General features: G+C 37.8%; 1 protein-coding gene across 5 annotated transcripts in view; it reads left to right on the forward strand.

The window, feature by feature from the left end:
* Positions 1 to 19,840, forward strand: part of CCDC6 (coiled-coil domain containing 6) — a 54,208-nt gene extending 34,368 nt beyond the window's left edge. For 3 of the 5 annotated variants that reach the window (XM_055721332.1, XM_055721335.1, XM_027817156.2), the window contains exons 5-9: positions 1,716 to 1,876; positions 4,386 to 4,542; positions 7,846 to 7,946; positions 11,749 to 11,873; positions 14,259 to 19,840. In XM_055721332.1, coding sequence (XP_055577307.1) covers positions 1,716 to 1,876; positions 4,386 to 4,542; positions 7,846 to 7,946; positions 11,749 to 11,873; positions 14,259 to 14,450 — 736 coding nt within the window. In that variant the 3' untranslated portion in view covers positions 14,451 to 19,840. Of the gene's footprint in view, positions 1 to 1,715; positions 1,877 to 4,385; positions 4,543 to 7,845; positions 7,947 to 11,748; positions 11,874 to 12,225; positions 14,210 to 14,258 lie in introns of those variants that run through there. The other 2 variants (XR_008734019.1, XM_055721333.1) reach the window with 2 other exon arrangements.
* Positions 19,841 to 24,453: the final 4,613 nt, after the last annotated feature.

Genomic DNA, 24,453 nt, shown 5'->3' on the forward strand with positions numbered 1-24,453 from the left:
TACTGTGAGAGAGATAGTTTAATACATAATGCTCTGGATTAAATATGTTCACCTCTGTCTTGTAAGAGTTGTTTAATCTGTGAAAACCTAGAAATTAAAACAGTTGTAAAGCTCCTTGTTTTCATGATGCCACACCCCTGATTGCTTAAAGCAAATGAAACTGAATGGTTTCATTTCACCTGAGTGGAAATGACCCAGGAAAGCTCGAAGGAATTTGCTGAATTTTTTCAACTACTAATAGACTCTTTTTAAAGGATCTGGTTTTGGGTCAGCATTATATTCACGGCCCAGATAAAATTTTAGTGTATTTGTTATGTGAGAAGCTCTTGGTTTTTTCCTTATCGGCTCGAAGAAAACTTCAGCTTTTTGTCAGTAGCGTGCACTCATGTAGTTGAGACTTCCTGCCACTTCTTCAATAGAAGACAGTGAGACTTTATCTTCCTGGGGTAGCTAAGATGAAAAATATGTATTAGAGCAACCCTCTTTTTAATGGCATGTTAAAAGTACTCTGATTTTGGGGGTGTGTAGGGGAGAAGAGGTGGTTAATACCTTATTTTCTTTTACATGTTTAAGGACAGTTGTGTTACTGATTTTCTCACTCTTTGACTGGGGCCTCAGAAAACACCTGAGCCTAGGTGAACTGTAGGTTTTGTAGTTATATTTTACAGAGCCCTGCTGTGTGGAAGGTGCTCTGAAGAGCTACGTGTGAAATTCAACAGTGGTAAATCTATCTGTGGCGGGATAGGCCTCTGGTAGGATTTTTGTGCATCTTAGATTTAAAGCCTTAAGTCAAACCATTTCAGGTTTAATTTATCTGGGACTGTGTGCCTTCTTATGAGGAGCTATGGTGGAGCCACACCATGCTTTAGTACCACTTTGTATGGTGCATGTGGATACTAGGCCATGCAAAGGGTTGTGCTTGCGTAGTGCTGTCCCTGCTCTTCAGGGCAGGGCTGGATCTGGCCAATTAATGTGTTTCTAGTGAAGAACAGTTTCATGCTTTCAGGCTGAAAAATACTTCATAATGTTAACTCATCACTTAGAACATACCTACCAAATGCATATTTCATTGTAAGAGAAGTTCATTACTCCTGAGTTCACAGTCAGTTATTTGAGGTATTTGAAATCTTGACTGCGTGAAATACCTTTGTTTGGAGATTAAAAAAAAAAAAGGGGGTGGGGTGGGGAACCAGAAGAGAAAAAAAAAAAAGTGAGACTATGACTATGCTTCACAAAATGTGAATTTTTTTCTTTTGGTAATGGTGAAACTCAGAAAAGCTTGTGTTTCACCACAGACATACTTTATTCATCTTTTAATCTCAAATGTGTGTTCTTCGTCTAAGAACATAAATTTTAAAACTCATAAGAGATTAAATGAATTTGCTTAGAAATGATATTGTGGAATAAGTAGCACTTGAGTATAAAACTGAGGTAAATATATATAAATAGTCCAGAATGTGTTTTTCCTGAACTGTATCCAGAAATACTTAAGAGTGTCTGACTATTTTGTTGTCTAAGCACAGACAGATTTTCTAAAATTTACCTTTTTTTATTTTGTGTTAAAAAGGAAAACATTATAAATCTTCCAAAAATTCTCTCCCGTTTAAAATAAATCTTATATACCTGTCAGAATCATTGCAGTGGCTTTCTGGGGGATCTAAGGGGTTTTCTTTTCCTTAGAATTTAAGGTAAAGTTTCAATTGTTTTTCACACAGAATTTTGCAGGAGAAATTAGACCAGCCAGTATCTGCTCCACCATCACCCAGAGACATATCAATGGAGATAGATTCTCCAGAAAATATGATGAGACATATCAGATTTTTAAAGAATGAAGTGGAGAGGTTAAAGAAACAACTGAGGGCTGCACAGTTACAGCGTGAGTAAACAACTTGTTTTAAATCTTTTTAAGTTTGTTTAGTGTAAGATTTTTATGTAGACTTTCATGAGTTTGAATTTCAGGTAGAAGTGGAAAAAAATAAGGTAGGTTTGGATTAAAACATTTTCATAATTGTAGTATCACTGCTTGTTGATATATTTATATTGCAGTTTGGGGATTTTTAGCTTTACAAAAGGGTGTCTGGAAGAATTGACAAATTCTTCTTGAATATTTTGGGCCAGAAAAAATATTTCTATCTTTCTCTTTTCTTCAGAATCAGTATTTCAGCATACAGATTTTTCATACTCATCACCTACTTTGTAAAAGTTAACAGCTAGAAAAATAAAGTTGTTGTATATAAGAATTCCACTTGTTAATGATTGAAGTTACCTTTAAATACTTCTAGCTGTGTTAGACGTAATTGTCCAAGCAGCTATTTCATGCCACATTATAGCAGAACATATAATCTTATTTTCTTCTTACCTATGAAAGATCACTTCGAAGGTGGACAGAATAAAGAGAAGTTCTTGTACTTCTGTTGTGAAAAGTGTTGTGGACCCTTGACCACAAGTGGAAAGCCTGCTTTTTCCCCTGCCTTTCAAGAGGAGAGGGTTACAGCTCTGAGCACAGGATCTCAGCTGGCAGGGAGGTTGCTTGTGTCTTCCTGTGATCTTTGCAATGTCAATCTTTAATTCCTTCATGCTAAATCTAAAATTTCTATCCTAGTCTCATCAGTTCTGCCTGGTTTCCTAGTCAATATCATTATATTCCGATTGATAGGTAAATAGATACCTAACCATATAGACAGAAACATTGAGGCGAGTGGGACACAGACAATATTCTCCCCCTCCAGTGTGCTGATGATGACAGGCTAAAGGAAATATCTCGACCTCCATTTAGAGAAATAGCTTGCCAGAGGCAATGGCCTTCCTTAAAGACAGAGATGATGCAGAGGCCTTGTGCGTAAGTTTGTGATATTAATTATTTGTGTCAGTTAAAAGAAGGTAAATACTGCTAATCTCTGTACTTGTTAATTCTGCACTGCAGCCTTCACTTACTGAACTTCAGAACAAGAGCAAGGCCTTAGATTTAAAGTACTCTTTTTGCAAATCTATCCTAATGAATTTCAAGTATTTTTTATTATTTTCAGTGTTTCTTTTTTAATTACTGTGAGTAAAAATTTAAAGCATTTAAAGTCAAATTCTTATTGAAAATATGATCTAGCTTTAGAAGTACTCCTTTCCCTTTGTGAGCAGATTAAACAGAGCTGTAGTATGAATAGCAATACTGATACAACAGCCTACAAGCAGAAGATGAAACTGAAATGTGGTTTTCAGTTTGGTGTTTGGCGTATGTGGTTGTTGGAGAACCTCTATTATAATGACATTTTATATATTAGTAGTTATATATTTATTATATGCTTTATGCTTAATATAGTTTATGTACTAGATTCTGATATTGCTATTACATTTTGTATTCCTGAAGCACATGCTTCTAGTCTAAGAACTGGTTTGGTATATTAATAATTTTAAGTAAGTGATACTGTTATATTTAGAAGTGATATTTCCACAGAAGAGAGATAAATCACGTATTGTTGATAGTTTGGGAATAGTCTTCTAAAACAGAAATATTATTTTGACTGAAGAGTACTGCATAAAGAAATGATCACAAAGCATGATGAATCATAGTAATTTTTTTAATATCAAGGAATTAACTGTAAACTTCATCAAACATTAAAACGCCTCACAAAATTCATTGTCTAAGTCTTCATCAGATGTTCTATTTTACTTAAATAATCTGTCAAAATGCTTCATAGCTTTCCATAATTTGGTTTTTATCACTTTAAATAGCATGTGATATACCAGCCATATAAGTGATGTTCGCTGAACTTGTTTAGAATTGCAAACTCAAAATACCCTTTGATGGAAAGGGCATTTGTTGGCTTTTAATATCTGTACGTGTTCTGCTGGCCAATCTCTACAATAAAATGTATAATCAAAAGAATGCTACAGAAGACACAAGGTAGCAATTCAGTACAAGACTGAGTGTTTGGGGTTTCAGAATTTGTTGTATGTTTCCTTCTTTGAAATAGAAATATACCTTTAAAATAGTTCCTTCTGTGTGTCCCACCAAATTCTTTGTAAACATGGAATAACAGTAGTTTAATGGAGCAGGATTCATTGTACTTCTTCTTTATGGTTTTGGTTTTATTATTTTCTTCATGACTTTTTTTCCTTTCTTTCAAATTTATTTAAGTAAATACTTAAAACTTTTTTAGCTTTTTACTTTTTATTTCCAAATTTGCTGTTAACCATTAACTTATTTCAGTAGCTACTGTTCTGAATTAGGCTTTGAACTAATGACTTAGAGATGAAGAATTTTGAGTGACCCATTCTGAGCGTTTTCAAAACCTTTATTCTTGAAGTACTGGAGTAAAATTTGGCACAACGTATTTGCCCGACTGTGAAATTGAATTTTAATCGAATTTTAACAAAATTCTGAATTTCAGATTCAGAGAAGATGGCACAATATTTAGAAGAGGAGCGACATATGAGAGAAGAAAACTTGAGACTTCAAAGAAAATTACAGAGGGAAATGGAGCGTAGGGAAGCACTCTGCAGGCAACTGTCAGAAAGTGAATCCAGCTTAGAAATGGATGATGAAAGGTTTGTATTTTCTAGCCATCCTAAGATATGCTGTCATTGAGAGTATTAATCAATACTCCTACTTTATTTTTGAAGATTATAGAATAACTATTTATAGAAATAAATTGTATATAGTTTTAATATACATATCAAATTTCAGCATGGTCCAGGAATATCTTCCGTAGAATTTTATCAAACTTGTGTAGAAATTGCATTAGTTTTAACAGTGAGAAAGAAAATATTTGTATCTGAGGATATCTTAGGACATTGACAATGTATATTGAAATAAATATAGCTGTGGAGTTGAGTTTTAGGATAATTCAATCATATTATCTTTGTTTTGCCCCTAACTTAATAACTGCAATGAATTCTGTGAGGTAGGAACAACATCCTTACTTGGGGCTGATTTGTCCTTTGCAGAAAGTAAAATGTGTTCAGCCAAATACAAAGGGATACTGTGCAAAGCCTTAGAAAGAGGAAGCATTTCCAGAACTGTTGTTCTTAATGTCCAAACCATAACGTCCTGGATTTTTTTTTTCTCTACTGCAAGCTACATTGCCTACACTGACCTTACAGATAGCCTTGAGTTTTTCATGGTTTTATGTGATGCTTTTTAGTGGTTTTGCACGTCAGAGTTTTTTTAAATACACTCTGAATAAAACATTCTTATTTCTTATCATATGCTTATTGTTTTGTTCTACTGTTTTACATTATTTTGGATTTATAATGGTCCTTTAAAAAAAAAATAGAACATTACCCTGTGCTGTGTGTTCTTCTGATACTGAGATATTTCTTCTTGGGTCATCATTATGTTTGTTATAAGCCATAATTTACCAGAAACAAGGTACCAGATATTTTGGTTCAAGGATTACCCTTAAAGTTCAAGGTAGTGTTTTCATTTTAGTGAAAACCTAGGCAACTGACATACATTGCAGTAACATCTGCTATTGAGACATAGTGAATGCTATATAAATTAAATTGTTAGAAACACAGGATTCTGGTGTTTGAATCTACTTTTAGCCTAATCTTTTGTGCCAGTATTTACATTGTAATGGAAATACAGTAAAAATCTAAATCTATGTGAATTACCAGTATTAATCCAGGATTGTAGGGTATCCTAATAACATTTTTGGTCAACCAGTTGTAGGTAGTGGCAATCAATAAAATGCAGGAAAACTTGACTAACTGTTCTGTACTTCTATGAAATTTCATTGTCATGTTGATTTTCTTGGTACCACAAAGACACATGACAGAATCGCTCCAAAACAGGTATTTGCAGTGTAAGTAATACAAAGCAAAGGCAAGGACAAAGCAGATATTAGTGGCTTGTCTTAGGAGAACAGTATAGACAAAATAATTGTGGAGCTACATGCAGTAATGATTTTAAAATGTAGATTTTTGCCAGCTTAAATTGTTTTCCTAAAAATGATGGTGGTGATGGATCGATCGGATATCCTGCTTTTTTCAGTTGCATTCTGTTAGCTGATGATACTTACTTTACTTTTTGTAGATGGGTTTAGATGAAGGTGCTTTACTGAATGCAAAATACACAGCTCTCCCAAAACTTCTTCCTCCTGACTAGCAATAGCTTTGTCTTCTCAATCCTCTATCCTGTTCTCTGGGGTAGTAGGGAAATACAGGAAACCAGAAAGCATACTAACGGTGTGCTGCTGTTCCATATCACCTGATCCCAGGTAGTAGGGTGACTTACAGAAAATTGTCTTTCTGTAGAATAAAATACAATTAAATCACAAAGACTACTGCCTTGCTGTAGTACACGTACTGTCTGCATTACAAGTTGCTGTGTGTTGCAGAGGTAGCCTAGTCAGTTCAGTTTTGCTAACCTTGCCACTGGTAGTTTTTTAGAAAACTTACATTTAATTAAACTTTAATTTGCCAGTTTGTTAATTTTCTGTCATTTCCTATTGCAGCTACTTTTATTACCTGATCTACTGAAATTTAAATGAATTTCAGTGTCACTACAGTGTACTGCCTGTGTTAGGTGTTGTGGCTTAGTAACTCTGAATATCCTCATTAAAGATCAGTAAGATGCAGTATCAAAATATATTTCAAACAGTGTATGAACTGGCTCACCGACCTTGAGTTAGTAATTATTGTGAGTTCCATCAAACAGAAATTTGTAACGCTGCTCCATGTTGCGCATTTTTTTTGTGATTTGGAAACAAATATAGCTACTAAGAATTTCTGAGAACGCAGTGGTAGAAGGTGAGACAAGTAAGAGTCAGAGGCGGTTAGGTAGCTAATTTGGCTGCTGCTTTGCTGTGTCCTGTAAAAAAAACGCAGCTAAATGTAGTAATATAAACTCAGGTGCACTGATTTGCAACCATATGTGTAGGAGAAGATGAGCAGGGGAACCTCTAATCTGGGCAAAGACTGTAAAATCTAGGTGGAGAGAACGTAAGCAAGTCAACCTGAAAGCTGCCAGCCTAGTGCTGTGGAAAAAATACATAAAATTACTTCTGAGATGCGCACAGTAAATGTCAAGTAGGAGCAATTGGTAGGATTTTTATCTCCTTTTATATAACACATGATGGCTGTGAAGAAGCTTTGCTGTGTTCAGCGAGTAAAGTACAAATAAATACCACTAAAATTATTACAGGCGGGGAAAATTTCCTTGCTTGAGCTTCTAATCTGTTCAGTTCATTATAGTGTAGTATAGGAGGTTTCTCGCAAAACAACCTAGAAGTATCTTTAGTAGGACAAGTCCTGGGTTCAAAATGTCTCTCTATTTCAGTGGCAAAAGACATGATGAGAAAATGGCTAAACGTTGAGACCAGAGGGATTCAAGTAGGAAACAGGGTATGTTTTTAACTGTGAGGCTGATCAGCTGTTGGAACAAATTACCAATACTTTAATGATTCCTCCTACCCCCTGGCCCATTTTCATTATTTCAGATTAGTGCTGAATGCCTTTCTGGAAGACACACTCCAGCCAGAAAATTTTGAGTTCCATGTAGAAATGATGTGTAAAGTGCAGGAATGTAATATAGGCCAGATTGGATGGCATGGTTTATACCTCTGGCCTTAATATGTACTATTCTAATTGTATGCAACTTGTACGGATTTAACTGCAAATGACTACGATAAGTCCAGCTATTTCCAGTTAGTTAAGTTTCCAGAAAGTTAAGCCAGTATCTGAGCCTTCAGCAATGGCGAGAGTTCATGTCATGGCTACCTAAAGGGGACTGGTTCTTCGTTAATCTAATGTGATTCTTACGGGAATTGAAAAAACCACAGTGAAACATTAAAACATGGCACATTTTTCAAAGGTTTGATCTAATTATTCTTTACCTTTTTTTGTTAGATATTTTAATGAGATGTCTGCACAAGGATTAAGACCTCGCACTGTGTCCAGTCCTATCCCTTATACACCCTCACCAAGTTCTAGCAGACCTATATCACCTGGTAAATATTTAACCCAGTTTCTAAAATTATTGTATGCATCACATAGTAATGTGCCCTATCAATATATTTAGGTCAGTAGCCTTTCAAAGCTAGTCTGGAGAAAAAAACCTGCCTCATAAATGTAAAAATAGTTTTGCCTTAGATGTCTCCTAGTGCAGCATGTTTTCGCATGGTTGTGTTTTACACTGTGAACAGATACTGAAGGTTAGTTAAAGAGCTATCACTTGAACTTTTATTTCTATTTTGTACTCTCTTTTTCTCTCTTACTGTCTCTTTCTCTTTATTTTTTAAAATTATCTCCCCTCCATAGTTGTTACCCAACAGGATGCATAGTTCAAACAGATTTCTAGAGTTTGACAATGGAACTAGTAATAAGACTGCTGTTGTGCTCTGAATTAAAACTTCTTATGAAAGTCTAATCTTGAATGTGTTGGGGAAAAAAGTCAATTTCCATTTTGCTTTAGTAGCAAAATGGCTTTTCTACGTCTGCTATTTTATATTGTAAAACAATAACTCTAAAATTAAGAATTCCTGTCTCTAGGACTTTGTATAACAAAAGCAAACTAATCTTTTCTGAGTTTTTAATTACTGAATAAGTATTTTAATTCAAAGGAAGTGTATTTGTGTTACTAACACAGTTATCGACTGAAATTTAAAATCCCTTAAAATTGCACTTGGACATTTGTTAGAAGTTGTTTGCCATGGATGTTACGTGGTGATCACAAGCTCACTTGTACGTAATGAAGCGAATCATGCACGCCCTGCTTTCCCAAGCTCATCTTTAGAACCTGTTGGACAGAGTCCTGCAGTAAGGGCAAACAAGATGTACCTCTACGTTGACACATTCTGCAAGAAGGATTGAGATGTTTTATTACATAGGTCTGCTAGAACATATAGAATGTCTTTAAAGTCTTTAATTTTCAAGAATGGCTTTAGTTTTTCAGGAGTACTCAGAACAGTTTTCTTCCAGGTGCTGTAAAAGGAGTAAGCATGTGTGAAAACTAGCTATGGCCATAAGCCGTGTTACAATGTTAGAGATTAGCATCATGATAGTTTTTCAGGAGGTTTGGGGGCTTCTGAAATGAGCCTAATCACTTGACTTTTGATGTTTTATGAGGTATGTTACCAAGAAAATGATACGTGCTTTCTTATCTTTTTGCTGTAACTGGGTGTACAGAAATGTAGTCATTGCTAACGACTGTTCTGTGGATGTTTGTGGTTATAGATGTGCAAACTTCATCGTGCAATATGCAACTCTACATTGCATCTACAGGCCGCACAGTGGTTGTAATTAAAGATATGTGTAGGCAAATTATCTGGTAATTTACAGGTTTGCATCCTAGATTACCTAGAAATGCATCCAGTTTAGATGCTGATGTGTCAGTAGAGGGGTATACTCTGTCGGTTTCTTCCTGTACTGGGACTGAAGCACATGGCTTGTTCCCTGCGGACTTCGCTTCCCATCAGTAGCTGATAAAGGAGTGCTGCATTCTAGTGGGAATTATATCCCACAGACAGGGGATGCTGAAATGCAGTCTGAAGCATAGTTAAAAATAGCATAGCTGAAATGATTGTTTCTAACAAGAGTTCACAATGTTAGTAATGTTTGTACAGTAAGTGTTTCAGGCTAGTGTTTCTGCACAGGCAACTGCATTACTCTCTTTACATCTGATAAATTAATATCCACAGTTGGGAAGTTTCAAACTTCAGGAAAATAGAAGCAGCAGTCTGTTAGAGAACTAATGAGATCAATAGGGAATTTTGTACAGCTGTCTGGGGTATATGAATGCAGTAATGGCTGAAAACAAATAGTTTTTCAGAGTACTTCGTATCTAGAGTAGTGCAGTAAGATGCTGTCGAGAGTATCAGCACAGAATAATACAGTTGTATTACTTGGCGCATTTCATTTGGGAAATGGTGTACCTGAATTTGTAGAAACATAATTTGAAACCAGTTATAAACACTATAATTTCATGTGGATACATGTTTAATGGTCAGATTCTGGCTCCTAAATCCCAAAGCCTTTTGTGCTTTGTGTGGCTTGAGATGCTGCTTTTGAGGACTCTTTCAAGCTGAAATATTGCTGAGATTTCTAGGACAGTCCATGGAACTTTGAAGACTGTAGAAGCATTGCTACTCCTAGGCAGCTGGGGGACAGTTACTCTAATTACCAGTTAGATTTTAGTGTAGATAAACCATTATGCTTCGCTTCTGTAGCTAGGCTAGGTAAAGATTTTGGGCTGCAGAGATGAGCCACCTTTGGATGTACATGCACTGCTTTGTTACCACCTCTTTGACTGCTGTGTGGACTTGATTTATAAACTTTTGGAGCTCGTTTATCCCAAAGCAGTCCAAAACCATAATGTTGCAAAGGTGGCTTAAAGTGTATTTTTTGCATTTTATTGTTCTGGGCTCATGTCTCTGACACATTGTTGCCTACCTGAACATTGACTTGTTTCTGTCCTTGTGCTTATAAAAGCACTCAATTATAAAACATATGCTGTACAGACAATTAGACTGTTTAGTCAATCTGCATTATTTGACTCCTGTAAAGTGACAGTGATTCCATTGGAATCACTTGTAATTTGCACAAGACATACACTGGGGATGTAGCAGAATGAAACAGAATTGAAGGAAGCAAAGGGAGTATGTTTTCTTACATGACTTTATTAGTGATATGAGGCTTGCTCCCCCCCACCCCCAAGATCATGTCTCATCAACCGTAGGCAGAAGATACATACAGTTACAGACAGAGCTGGGTGTTGGTGCATACTGTAGTTGCAGTGGCACAATTTTGCATTAGTTTAGCGTTGAAGTGAGAAAACTGAAACCCAGTGTGGTGTTACAAAAGTTTAATGGAGTTCCAGAAATTTTTTGGGGTCATAATTCTCCAAAGCAGTTGCTAGTGTCCCAATACTGAACAGCTAATAAAAGTCTTGTCTTCTGCCTTACTGATGTTGTTGTCAGAAAGCAATAATGAGCTAAAGGTTTTGGGAGAAGTGCTGTTTTGAGAAATTATCAAAATGCTCAGAACACATCAAGGTCTGAACTTTAAGTACTAAGCAGTTGCTGTTTCTGTTTACCTTGATTAGCTGTACAGGTAGTCTGTATTTTTATAGATTAAATCTTACTGAAAGGAAATATTTAGGTGGAAGAACTAGATATTTGCACTTTTGAATATTAAGTGTTCCTTAGTGTGGATTAAACAAGCTATAATTTTAAATGTTAGTTGCTACCCTAGTCCAGCTGGCAACTAATCCCAGAATGTTTCAACTTCACAGCCTCAAAGATCTTTGGGTCCCTGCCTGTAAATGCCAAGGCAGAAGAGGAGGAAGCCTGGGTGCAGATCTGGTGTGCCTTGGAGGAGCCGCCTACATCCAGTTTCTTTGTGAAAACTTGTAGTGGCCCAGTGCTAGATGGCTTCTCCAGGCACAACCTCTCTGCTTCTTCAGATTTTATTTTGTTCAGGGAGCCAGGTCCTCAAAGGAGAAGCGGAAGACTGAATGGAAATACTTGTGGACTAAAACTATGCTGCCAGGGGAGCCTTACACTGTTTATGTTAAGGAAAAGTTGTTTAACGTTATGTAATGTTTTGAAGCATATGGTATTCTCCTACAGGAAAATAAATTAATTTTACATTGCACTTTTCAGTATAATGGCTATTATTTAGATGTCATCTGGTGGCAGTCACCATTTCTTAACCTGTCATTGATTCAGAACTAAATAGTTTTAGAAAACCCTCATGCTTTAGTTTGCAATATAAACAAGAATGTTGATGTTACCTTGTTTTAACAATTTTTAGGTCTGTCATATGCAAGTCACACAGTTGGTTTCACACCACCAACTTCACTGACTAGAGCTGGAATGTCTTACTACAATTCCCCAGGCCTTCATGTGCAACATATGGGACCATCCCATGGTATTACAGTAAGTATTTAAAATAGTAAATACTTGCTACCAATGTCAGTTTGTTTTTTTAAAAGGTATGATTGCTTGTCCTTAAGCTTTTTTACAAAACATTTTTGTAAATGTTTGTTTTTGTCTCCTTACTCCAAGATATCTATTGGTGCTTTCTTCAACCTTGATTTTCCTCTTCACCCCTCAGAAACTGATTCTTTTTGGAGAACCTTATTTTCTGCAAAAGAATAGGATGTATTGTCATCTTAAGGACAGTAATAGGTATCATCTTACGGATCAGCAGGCAGGGTATGAGAAGTGATGTTCTAAGCTACTAAGCCTATCCCAGGAAGTAAAAACATTGCTTTCATTTTTCTCCTAGTCTCCACCATCTGACGGATGAGTCATCTGAGGTTGCTCCAAGCTCAGGTTTTCTTCAGGATGACACACAATGCTACCATCATGTCACTGTAACAGGCAGTTAACTCTTATTTTCTATTCTCATTGGCAAAGAAGAAAGTTAATATAAACATTTGTTAGGGCAATTTCTCATGTCTTTCAACTGGATTTTTAGTTTCTTTTTACCTGCGATGTTTGATGCATTTCTACTTAATTGTGTTTCTTCTAAATATTTGTGGAGTTTAATGAGCAAACAGGGCCTAAATGTTAAACATTTGGCAGTATACCTTATAGTTGTTGTATCAAGACCATTTTGATTTTTCTCATCGGGTCTGGTAGTATGTAAGTATCCTGCAAGTTTTCTGCATATACTTGTCATTCTCAGATATGAAAACATGTTTCAATACAATTTGTAGTAGAATGCTAAAATATGGCTGCTTCGAAAGTCATTTAGGTGAACTAGCAAGGGAATTGTTAGTTTCGTTGAGCAAAGATTGGTGGGAATGCTACAATGGTGGGTAGAACAGGAGAAGCTGACACTCAGTGGGATGGTAGAATCCTGGTCCAGGTTCAGCCCACTGCTGCGTGTCACATGAGTTAGTCACAGGAAGATCTTTATGCTTCTGGAAAACCTGGCACCTAATTTTATAAATAACTTTTTCAAGGAACGTGTTCTGTTTAGTCTCTGTGAAATACAGCTCTTTCCGAAACGGTAAATTCATTGGTATCACATCGAGTCACTCTGGAAAAGATCATCTTCAGGACAAAATGCTACTTGTTTTGAGGAACGTGGAGACAAGTAGCTCTTGGCTTTGTCTCAGTACTGAAACCAGGTCCCTTCATATTATTAGATGTATGCAAATGCAATAAATAATTTTAAGCGTTTCAGAGGCATCAGCCAGTTGTCAGGAATCCCTTGGCTTTTTGCATAGAGCATTAATCTATTGTACATAGATGTGCAGAAAAAATTGATACACTATACATTATTTGACTAAACTGCAGTTTGATTCTTGACTCCAGGATTTTTTATCTTTTTTTATCTCCATTACAGAACAAATTGACCTTGCGTATAGTACATTTGATGTATAGCACTGTAATCATGCTTCTCCCAAAGCTGATCACCTGTGTTTAATTATTAATTCTGGGTGGGTGGTTTGTCGTGACATGAGGTTCTTAATTTATGCTGACTGGATTGGTAAGTAGTGAGCATTTTTGTTGCAAAAGTGCAGAACTTGGTGTTCTGTAATGTAATTTATATTTTCACATTGCTGACATTAAAGAAGATCCCTTCTGCCCCACTCCACCCCTCGCTGCTTTTTAAAGGTAAAGTGGGTTTTAAATCTTAATGTTAAAATGTGCAGGTTGTTGAAAAACCTGTGGTTTCTGTTGAGGAGAGCTCTCTAACAACTGCTTTGTTCCGGCAGCTCAAAGGATTGTAATCTGGTTTTTGTTCTCCAAAGAACAACTTGTGTTATGCTTTGGTCTTGCTCCAGCGTGCAGGCTAAGAGTCTTTCAGGAAGCTGCAGATTCTGGGCAGACTCTCTGGTATTTGAAACGCTTCCACCCACACGCAGGTACCACATAGCTGGACTTCATAATGCCAGCAGTGTAAAGTTAAAAGTTCATCAGCACTTACTGGCTGGGCAGGCACCACTTGGATTGTGCTGTCTCTACAGCACCTCTCATTTCTTTTTAGCTCGCTGGTCATTGTAGGTAAACCTATCTTCAGGACATGTCTTGTGTTCGTGTCCTGCAAGCTGACAAGAAGGAGTGCATGTTCTGTTTGATGTCAGAAGTACTTCTCCTTTCCTTTGCTACTCAGTTTCAAAAAAACTTTTTTTTTTATATAAGAGCTATATTGTGATTCTTGCGATATTTTGAAATGGATTCTTCCCATGTAATTGTTCAGATTCTTTGTGTTGTTTTTTTCCTTTGCAAAGCTCAATAAATCGATTAGAGGACTTGCACCTAATGTTCAGGAGTGTGTTAAACGTAATTTCAATGTTTGTTCTGCAGAGGCCTTCACCACGAAGAAGTAACAGCCCCGACAAATTTAAACGTCCCACTCCTCCTCCTTCTCCAAACACGCAGACCCCAGTGCAGCCACCTCCACCACCACCTCCACCACCTGTGCAGCCTACGGTCCAATCCGCAGCATCGCAGTCAGCCACTTTTCAACATTCAGTGCATCCCTCCTCTCAGCCTTAGTGCATGTGCTCAGCAGTCTGTATGTCAGAAGTGGACTCATAACATGGAGCAGTTTACTAAAAGCCAAAGGCTTACTTGGCGTATTTGGATTTGACTTATTTGCACTGAGGTTATATAGGCTTCACTGTTAATTGTGTTGTAAACGTTTGTATAAAATGCAGCCAGTGTTGTGGGTCTACAACACTAACTTAACAAAAGTTTTCCATCAGTGTTTACTTGAACTACATGTATGTCCATTCTCTGGCTGGAACATTTGCTACTCTGTTTGGTAATACGGCATTATGTCGTTTTGCTTGGCTCCAAAGCTTCATTTTCCTGGCTTTTAGGTTTGTAAAATTAAAGGGATACCTTTTTATATTTTTTCATGACAATTTGCAGAAAATTAAAGGCATGATGGGCTATATGATAAATTCTGAACTATTAATGTTTACCAAGCTTATGGAAAATCAGCACTACGTTTCAGTCATTTGAAATAACAGCTTCTAGTGCAAAAGTGAGTCAGACACCCTAATCAGTGCCCAAGACACATACTCTATTGTATTACATAGTAAATAAGCTTAATTCAGCACACAGGACACATCCATACTTCTCCTGTTTAAAAGCACCTCAAATGTATGGTACAGTCTGAATTTTACAGTGAGGGAACTAGCTTGTTGGAGTCTGTGGAATGTACAGTTCGTGGACCTTAAGATTTGATGATTTAACTTGACATTTCTGTTAACCTGTAAGCTGCCCATACTGTGTGATCTGTCACAATTAACTTTGGTAAGTGTGGTCCTGCCTGCAGGTTACTGATAGCTGATTAAAGCGTGCTCTTTGATTTATTTTTTTTTTTTTGCTGCAGAAGGCAATGTGATTGTAGAGAACAGCTGATGATAATTTTTCTTGTTAAAATATATTAATTGTGATTCCCCTGAAGCAAAGTTTGAACAGGTATTCTAAATGTTCAAAAGTCTGTTAGAAAATAAAATATGAGCATATAGGACTATATTGGCCTAACAGCCAAAATGTTGTATTGCTTGGTAGAAACAGAGTACAAGAAAGTAGCACAACATGGCACTAACGAATGCTTATTTAGCAGCCTAAGCCGGTACAATGTATAAAGAAATGTATTCTGAATACATTCTTTCCATTCATTTAGCACAAATAAATTAGTTTCACTTCGCAGTGGAACAAAGTGTCACTTCTTGATATTGACATCTTACTAAGTTACGTTTTTCCTGAGGTTCCTGTTGAGTACTGAGGTTTATGTATTATTGATGATTTTAAGTGGTTTACCTCATATATGGATATGTGGGCCATGGAAAATGACAAGAGAATGTTTATTTTATGAGAATATGTATCTGGCTATAATCAGAGCAGAACATGAGTAATTTATCTTTTGTTTACAAAAGTTTGTTTGACATGCCTAATGCTTTACTAAGGACATTTTAAAGAAGGAAGTACAGCGTTTTGGTAGTATACTAACATTTGTACATATATTTTCATGTTTGCTGTTCACATATTCAGTAAAAATTGCAAACTGAAAATCTTTATAAAATTAGTGCTCCAAATCCAAATAGTAAGTTAAAATATTGTTGTAAAAGGTTCCGCTTGAGGCATAACTAGAATTTCTTCACTGTAGCTGTGTAGTTTCAGCTCTGAGAGAATTTAGAGAAATGCATATATAGTCTATTACACTTTCAAATAAATATGGGATCAAGTGCATTATCAAGTTACATTAGTTACGGTAGTGACTCTCAAATCAAGTGATTCTCTCAAGATTGTGGCAGACCTAAAATTTGACCACTGCTTCCATCTGAAAATAAATGACCACAGCAGATGCTCACCTTTCCGTAGAGATAACTCAGCTGTGACCATTGTAATTAAATGGAGCTCCTGAGTCAGTGGTAGGGATTGCATGTGAGAAAATTGCAGGCAGTCAGAGGTGGGACTCAGGTCAAGATAAGATTGGTTTAGTTTGATGTTTGTCCTTTTGTAAACATAAGACGAAGAAAATATATTCTTTTATAAGTAGGATTCCAGCCGAAGTATACCGCTATTTGAAATGATGCTCTCCTTTCTGAAGTGCTTTGAGGTTCTTGGACATATGGCTAATGAGCGCAAGCTCAGAGTGGTAGTGGTATAAATGTGGGAGGGAGGGGGGAAGCCTTTGACAGTGTTCTTTTAAGATCTTAAAATGGAAAGTTGCCTAGAATAATTTACATTTGAAGAATATTCCAAAATTGAATTTGTGTAATCCAAGTTCAGCTGCTGTTGTAAAGTGTCTTAGTGAACTCTCCTTACTATTCCAGTGGGACTGTTACCAGAGGAGAGTAAAGAACTGACAAATGTATACAAAATCTTGGAAGTGTAACAAGGCGCTAAATTGGCCTTACCTAACTAAGAACTTGGAACAAACATTTGCTTGCAATCAGAAGTGTTAAACTCTATTTGTAGACTCTTTGAATAAGATAAGAAATTGTGCACAACCATCTCTTAATAAATGTAAATGGATTTTCAGTTTTCCTTGTGAATTATAGTCACGAATTATGATTCCACAGCTGTGATTTTATCAGTTCTCCTATAGAATGGAGAAACTCACTTGACAGTGAGGTCCAGCTTACTATGAGGGCTTAAGTGCTTGGCTGCTTTTATCTCAGAAGCACGTGGGTGGGTTTGTGTTTTCCTTTTCATTACTAATGCCTGTCATTAGCACACTGCATCATCACTAGTTTTGTAAGGCCACAGAAGCAATTTTTAGCTGTGATGAGCATTTTGTTAAGTTGTACCCCTTCACAGCTAAAGGTTTTTAGAAAAATATATCTTCTAGTTGTTTCAGCAGTGCTTTCCTCTCTGACAATCAAGCAGCATTCTTTTTAACTTTTTCTCTCAAGGGATCTGGCTTAGACACTGGAATGCAGCTGATACCCTGTAGAGCATTAAGAGTTTATTTTATCCATTATTTGTTCCAGAGAAGTTATTTGGAAGAAGAGGTGGGACTGTTCGGAGATAGTCTTCCAGCTAACAGCCAGATAAGGTTGTTTTAATTACATACACTCCTCTGAGAGTATATTCCCAAGGGCAGAAAGGACTATGAGAGTTTTTGAAGAAAGATTCAGTGCTTTTCTATTGGCAGTTGCGGTACTGGAGCTGAATCGAGCAGGATTCTTTTCCTGTTAAAATGTTTGCTTTCAGGAATCCATCTGCCTGGGTGGAATCCCTGTGCACTTCAGTTGAATGAAAAATGCAGTCTTGGAAACAATGAAAAAGAGAAAGCTTCCTAAGATCTTTGCAAGTTGCACTGCTGACAGGAGACGGTATAGATAAACTCCATATATTTTGTTAAATAAATGGAAAGTTATTACGGAGACAAATAAAAGATCCTTGAATATTTTGTCAGTCAAAGAAATGCAGTCTCATCCTCAGTATTGATTATTGCTTACTAAGTGGATACATCCAGGGACCTTAAGTCTTGTAGTGGTTTTTCTAATCCTAATGCTTAGTTTTACAAGCAGTATGAGTTCTAATACTGTTCAAATCTTTTTGATGTTTCCTTTTTGTTTCAGTCATGGCAGTCTATTTCTTTTTGATCCTTGGGAATCTACAGAGCATGGACTATGCAGAGCACATTTCTCCAGTGCAAGCCATCTCATAAGAAACCAGAAGGTTTATGAGTGTAAGCTATAAAGTTATAATACATGCATATGTTACAACAACCTGCTTGAGGGCAAAGAGCTGTCGTCTTGGAGAGAGAAAACAGAGCCCCTAATAACCAAATGGACCGTATGCATAAAGACAATCTGGTTTCCTCAGGTCCCCGAGGAGCTGAATTCCTTTCCCAGCCCTTTTTGGATTCAGACTAGAGTTCTTAAACTTTTTTTTTTTTTTTTTTTTTTCAATTCCACATCTCACTGTAATAAGTAATCAGGATACCCTTTCTGTTCCTTTTGGTTAATAACCACTTGTCCCAGTACAAATAGAGGTTAAGAGTCATTGCCATTTTGTAAACTAGAGGAAGTCATGAATATGCCAAACTGTGGCCTTTAACGATGCAGTCGTAGTTCAAGTTGGGAGTGTGTGCTCATATCATGTTTTGTTTTGGGTGTTTTTTTAAGCAGCCGTTGCTGGTTTTGCGTTAGTAGTGTGCCCTGAAGAAGAGATAAAATGATGGAGTTTGACGCTGTGTTAACAGACAGCTGCTACATTAGGGAGACTAGTGCTTGTTCCTGTTCAACTAGTTAGGCTCCAAAGAAAAGTACTACCTCATCTTTAGGTTGGGATGATGTGGCCACAGGGTCAAGAGAAATGTTGTAGCTGTACTAGGTTTCGTTTTGCATGTATTACATGGATAGGAGTTTTTCCTCACTGGAACTGGGCTCCGGCGGTTATAAAGCTTTTGCAGAGGAGGAGTGCGGTGTTAGGACAGATGGTTGAGGGTTGAGGCTGAGAAAACTATGTCCCTGTAGTAAACTGCTGCTCAGAGTACTCTTTGGCTAGGCCTGGCAATTGCTTGTGCTAAAACTATGATTTTTTTTTCTTTGTCGTTTCCTTTCAAACAGTGCTGTATTGCAGTTCTTTAAGTTCCTGGCATTGATATCTAATTTAAAAAAAAAAAAAAAAAGCAGTTCACCTTTCCACAAAAATATTGGAAGTAGTCTTCTACAGGCAAAGGCGTGTTTTCTCATGATATAACTTAATACTCTGTCTATAAATGAAGGTGTTTTATTCTAGTGCTAAAACCTAAGCTGTCCAAGGCACTTTAGTTTGTGATTGCTGACTTTTGTTTTGGCAGGTGTTTCAGATGAAATCTAAGCCTCCTGTGGAGGAAGAAAAAAATCACCTGACAGCTGTAGACTGTTCCTTTCCTGCAGAAATACAGAAATTTCCTCAAATGCAAGTAAAAAATGGAACAAGCATCCTTGAGCTTTTCTGAAGCTTATATTTAATTTCAATACCTTGGTGATTGCTCTTGTGTATTTAGAGAATCTACAAAGCATCATTATAGGTTGGTTGGTTGGGTGTCTAGCTGGTTATTCCTGTGTGTTCCTGATCCTTGTGAAGGAAGCCTGGTCAAATTCAGATCAAATTTATACATCCGCTGGTTAACAACAATGGTCAAAGAGCAAATTTGTTGAGCATGAATCCAAGTGATGACTTTAAAAGCATTTACACTGTGTCGGTGTGAATTGGAGCTTATCATTGAAAGAACATCAGATACAAAGAAGTTGGGGGGGTGGGGGTTGTTAGCAGGTTACATTTTATTCCTGTATTAGCTGTATTATTGCTTTGTTGTATATCTCAAGGTGTTTACATATATTTGTAATTGTTACGATGTGTCTGTAATCAAGCTCATCTGTGCCTTCATGCAGACTTCCAATAAACACTTGATTTTTTTGTATTGACTTGTATGGAAGACTGTGGGGTGGATGTATATTTCCTTCTGTCTGTCAGTCTGTCATCGCTGGGAAAAAAGAAGAAAATGAGAACTAGGGAGCGGAGAAAGATATGTGCTTGTCTTTGTTTTGCTGTCTTTAATTCTAATTGGTCCTTTTCTGGTATTTTCCCTTAAAATGGCTGAGTGCGGAACCTAAGGATTATCCTATTTGCATAAAAAAGTTTGCATAGGGGATGCTTCTCACTTTGGGTTAGGCAGATATTCAAAGTATAATCATGCATGCTTGGCTTCATCATTTTTGCTTCTGTCTTGGAGGAATGTAGCTGTATTTCTTGAGTTATTATTGTGGGGAAATCCCAGAGTATCTTTCACCTTCCTGAATTAAACGGGTATGTTTAACTTTTTACAGCTGCCTTCCAGTGAGCATTCAGGCTGGTTTTTGGTACAGCAAGATCTACAGTGTCTTTTGGGTTTAGTAGGCTTTCTTACCTTGAGGATACTTTCTGATGATTGTGGGGGTAGAAGAACAGAGTTGCATCTTTTACCCAGTTTTTCTAAGCTCATAAGGACAGAGATTGTATTTGCACAAAGTTACAGGAAAACTCATCTTACGTGTTTTGAGTCAAAAGTGGTGTACAGCAGCACAGCTATTTTTCTAAACTGGTGTTAAGTATGAGAGAAAGAGAAGGGGGGAAAAAATGTGTCCTCACCTGTGTTAAGGGGTGTGCTGTATATTCTGTAGTCCAGAAAAGAGTTTTTGTTATTTCTTCGTAGTAGTAAAAGTTATGGTATCTGGTGGTCTACTTCAGATTTTCTTTATTCTCTTGTAATGAAACCTGGTTGCAGTTAAGTGATTCTACTGTTGATGGATTTGGTCATTTTCTAATGGAGATTTGTCTTAAGAATCCACCGTGATTTCTACTGTTTTGTCATCCTATTAAGACATTAATCACTTAATAATAATCAATATTAAAGCATTAACCAATTTGAATTTATGGATATCTTTGTTAATTGCGGTGAATGCTTTCTTGATACTGGGACATCACATTAATTATCTGTGGTTAGAAACAAAGAGGAGAAAAGCAGGCGTAGTGTATTATAACTGCAGTGTTGTAGCTGAATTGTAAACTTTATATTTACAGCTGAATTGTAAACTTCAGACTATGGTCTAATTGTAAACTAGGCAATGGTATGCATTTGTGAAAATCCTCTGTGTATTTTATTGTGTCATCCCTTGTGAAATCTCTGGTTTGGTCACCTTTTTATTGTAGACATTTATTCATCAACTTGGCACAGGGCTCACCTGTGTGGCCTACTCGGTAGCTTCTGTAAGTTATTTGCTGCATCTGGCTGTATATTGCCGAGTTTCTGGGCTTAGATCTTAGTCTTGGTGGCACTTACCAATGCTTATCCTGTATTGGATGTTTGAGTCTTGCTAAACTGATTGTTTGAATCCACTTGTCTGTCTTGTCGTTCAGCTGCCACAGGCGTATCTCTGCAAATGCATGCTGTGCTCTCGTCAGCACAGGACCCTGTGTGCAATATAAAGCATGGTATTCCGTTTTGACCAGTAAAATCCCTGGATTATGATGGCGGCTGCAAGTTCTTGGGCACCCGGCCATGGAAGTACTTCACGTTATTCTGTTCCTAGAACACATGCAGTATTTCTTAAAATGTGTCTGTGTTCTCCTCTCTCCACTGCTGCAAATGCTGAGCAATCTGTAGTTCTGCCTGTCTCCTTGTGGGTGCCCTGCCTGACACTGGCACAGCTGGTGCGTCTCAACTGGATGAATGAGCTGTGTTGATGCTGTCTGTCTTCATGCATGTCATTTGTTTTCTTTCTGATGTCTGCCAACAGAAATGGGTTGCTTGAATACTTCCAGAAGACCAGATGAAAAGGGAAAGGTGGTTCATGTGATTGTTTTAATTTCAGATAGCCTTGTCCAGGTGATCTCCCCTTCAGATGTTTTTTTTTTGTATTTTTTCCAGTGTTTCTACCCCTTTGTAAAGGAAAGCAAGTTCCCAGCATTGCGGGAGTTAACTTAGAAATTCTGGTAAACTGCTGAGAGCAGGAAAAAGAATGATGCATTGCAAAGCAAACAATTTTAATAAGCCTAATCCTTCCTGTATGTAAAGGTGCTGGCTTGAATTCATCAATCTGTTTCACGTGCTTTTGAGGCCATTCCGTACCTTTCAAGGTATATGGTGTAACCTTCAGCCCAGAAGCCAGAAGAGGCTGAAGTCAGTCCTGCATTTCCCAGATGGAGTCTGAAGGTATGTGTAAAGACCATTACTTCACTTGAATGCAGAAAACACTGAGTACAAGTGTTAAGAGACTAAGTTGGAAACTTTGCTTTTGAGCCTCGAGGCTCATTATGAAAATCAGCTATGGCTTTTCTCTGCTCCTACATGGGGAAATGTCTCTTTGTGCTAACCAGTACACTGGTGGTTATGCCCGCTGTGACATTTTTTTTCCTTTGAGTGATACGGAACAAGAATTGGAGTATTTGCAATGAGGAACAAAAAGTGGAAGCCTAGGTATGGCTTGTGTTAGCAGAGTGGAATAAGATTAGTTCCAAATTCTTTATATTAGTGATAATGCTGTATAGTATGCCCCATATTTTTTTCTCTAAGGCTTGAACAAAAACTGGCATGTGAACTTAATGAAACCAAAACAGTCATCTGTGGGAGTCTTGAGTATCTGTTGTGTGACATTCTCCATCCTTCCTAACAAGGGAAATATTGATGTCCAGTGGGACTGATTTAACCTTCACAGCATGAATGCTTTTCTTTGTCATACTAGAGATGAGTTGGAGAAATTACAGAAACCTGGTAGAACATCTGGGTGTAGCCAGCTGTGTTCAGGGATCACAGTATGGTAGAGAGCACTTCCGTAGCTTGAGATCCCCTTTATAGTACATTACGGGGAGTTTTATTTTGTCCAGTCACAGTGTGGAATGTATTTCTGGGGCTGAACTTCAGAAGCATACCACTCTGGCCTCCCTTCTTCCTCAGTCCTATAGTCACGCTCTGGCTTTTCTCCTGTAACTGAAGGCCCCTTCGAACCAGTGTGAAAAAGCAGTGTTGTGAACCGGGCTCTTGCCATTCTGGATCTAAGTGCATTTTGACAGTGTTGAATGAAACAGGTTGTAACTCCATAGTGAATCTTAACACTGTGCTGGCTGTCAACAACGAAAATAAATGGAGAAGAATTCAATAGTGAGTACTTTATCTTTCTGCCTAGAGATGAGAATTTTAAGATCTGCTGTGACCTGACTCTCTCTCTCTCTTTTTTTTTTTTTTTTTTTTAATGCTTCCTAAAAATTATCCTGACTTTTCTCTGGCTCTTCAACACATGCTATCTACTTTAGCTAATTTTCTATTGAGGGAAAGAAGGAAGGTTAGTAATATGAAGTAATTTTGCAGTTCAGCTGAGTGTGGTACCTGACTTTCTTTAGAATATGCAGAATTGCTAATCTGCATCACCAAATAAGGCAGGTTGTTTTGGATCATTTGTGTATGAATTTTTGCAGTTGTTTCCATACGAAAAGGGTCGGATGGTTACTTTTATTTGTAATAACTGCCACCTGAGTATTGTTATTCCCCTTTCTGTATACCTGCCTGCACCGGGACAGTTGAACTGTGATTAGTTACCCCAAGTAGACTGATATCTTCAGGACCTCCTGAGCCTTCAGGTGGCTCGTGTCCCCCAGGGTGGCTCCGGAGCTGCAGAGGCCATTTGGAGAGCAGTGTCAGAGCCTTCCTCCACCCTTGTAGCCAAGTTCAGAATAAGGTGTGGGAGCTGGAGCATGCAGGGAGCATAGGCTGAGGTGGCTTTGCAGCTCTCAGCTCAGCAAACAGCCATGCTGGTAGGCCACCAGGCTGGGTACTGTAAGGGCTGGAGCCCCCGGCCCCGGCTGTTGGCAGCATTCAGTCTGCAGGACCTGAAACAGCAGGAATTTGCAGAGAAAAGGCCAGCTCAGCAGCAGTTTCCTGTGGGCTGTGCTCTGCAGCTCTGCCACAACACAGTCGCCTGATTACCCTAAAATCTAAGAATCAAATTAAAATGCCATAATGGCCAAAGAAAGCACCTGGTGATTTGAAAATGGCGCTGGACCAAATCCTGTATCTAAAAATGTGTCTTTATGTGATGCTGATAAGCGATTGAAGGAGGATGTTAGTGTTGTGCTGCCATGGTGAGCAAAAGGAGAATAGATGGACCTGCTTGAAAGGGAGGGGTGGTGTTTGAGGCTAATAAAGGGGCAGAGAGAAAATAGGTCCAGTATTCAAATACCTTTTCACTCGCCCTTTCCTCCCTGCTTAGCTAGGTCTACAAAAACAACTCTGTATGGGCTGTGAACAGCCCTAAGCTGAGTAACAGTAATAGAGGTGGTTTCTCTTAGGCAGTGGTGTTGGCACCGGAAAGTATCAAAGCAAACTCCAGTTAGATCAGGGAACTGAGGGCTGGATGAACTTTGGAGAGATTTACTTGCTGGAAAGCTAGGAGCAGGCAGGAGAGTAGAGGGCAGTGCCAGACGGAGAAGTAGGGAAAGGGAGGGAAGGAGCCCTGGTGGGAACTTCTGGGATGATAGATTACCCCAAAGGGCTGAAAGCTCCTGGAAGTGG

The sequence above is a fragment of the Falco cherrug genome, chromosome 9, assembly GCF_023634085.1.
Source record: "Falco cherrug isolate bFalChe1 chromosome 9, bFalChe1.pri, whole genome shotgun sequence".
Classification (NCBI taxonomy): Eukaryota; Metazoa; Chordata; class Aves; order Falconiformes; family Falconidae; genus Falco; species Falco cherrug.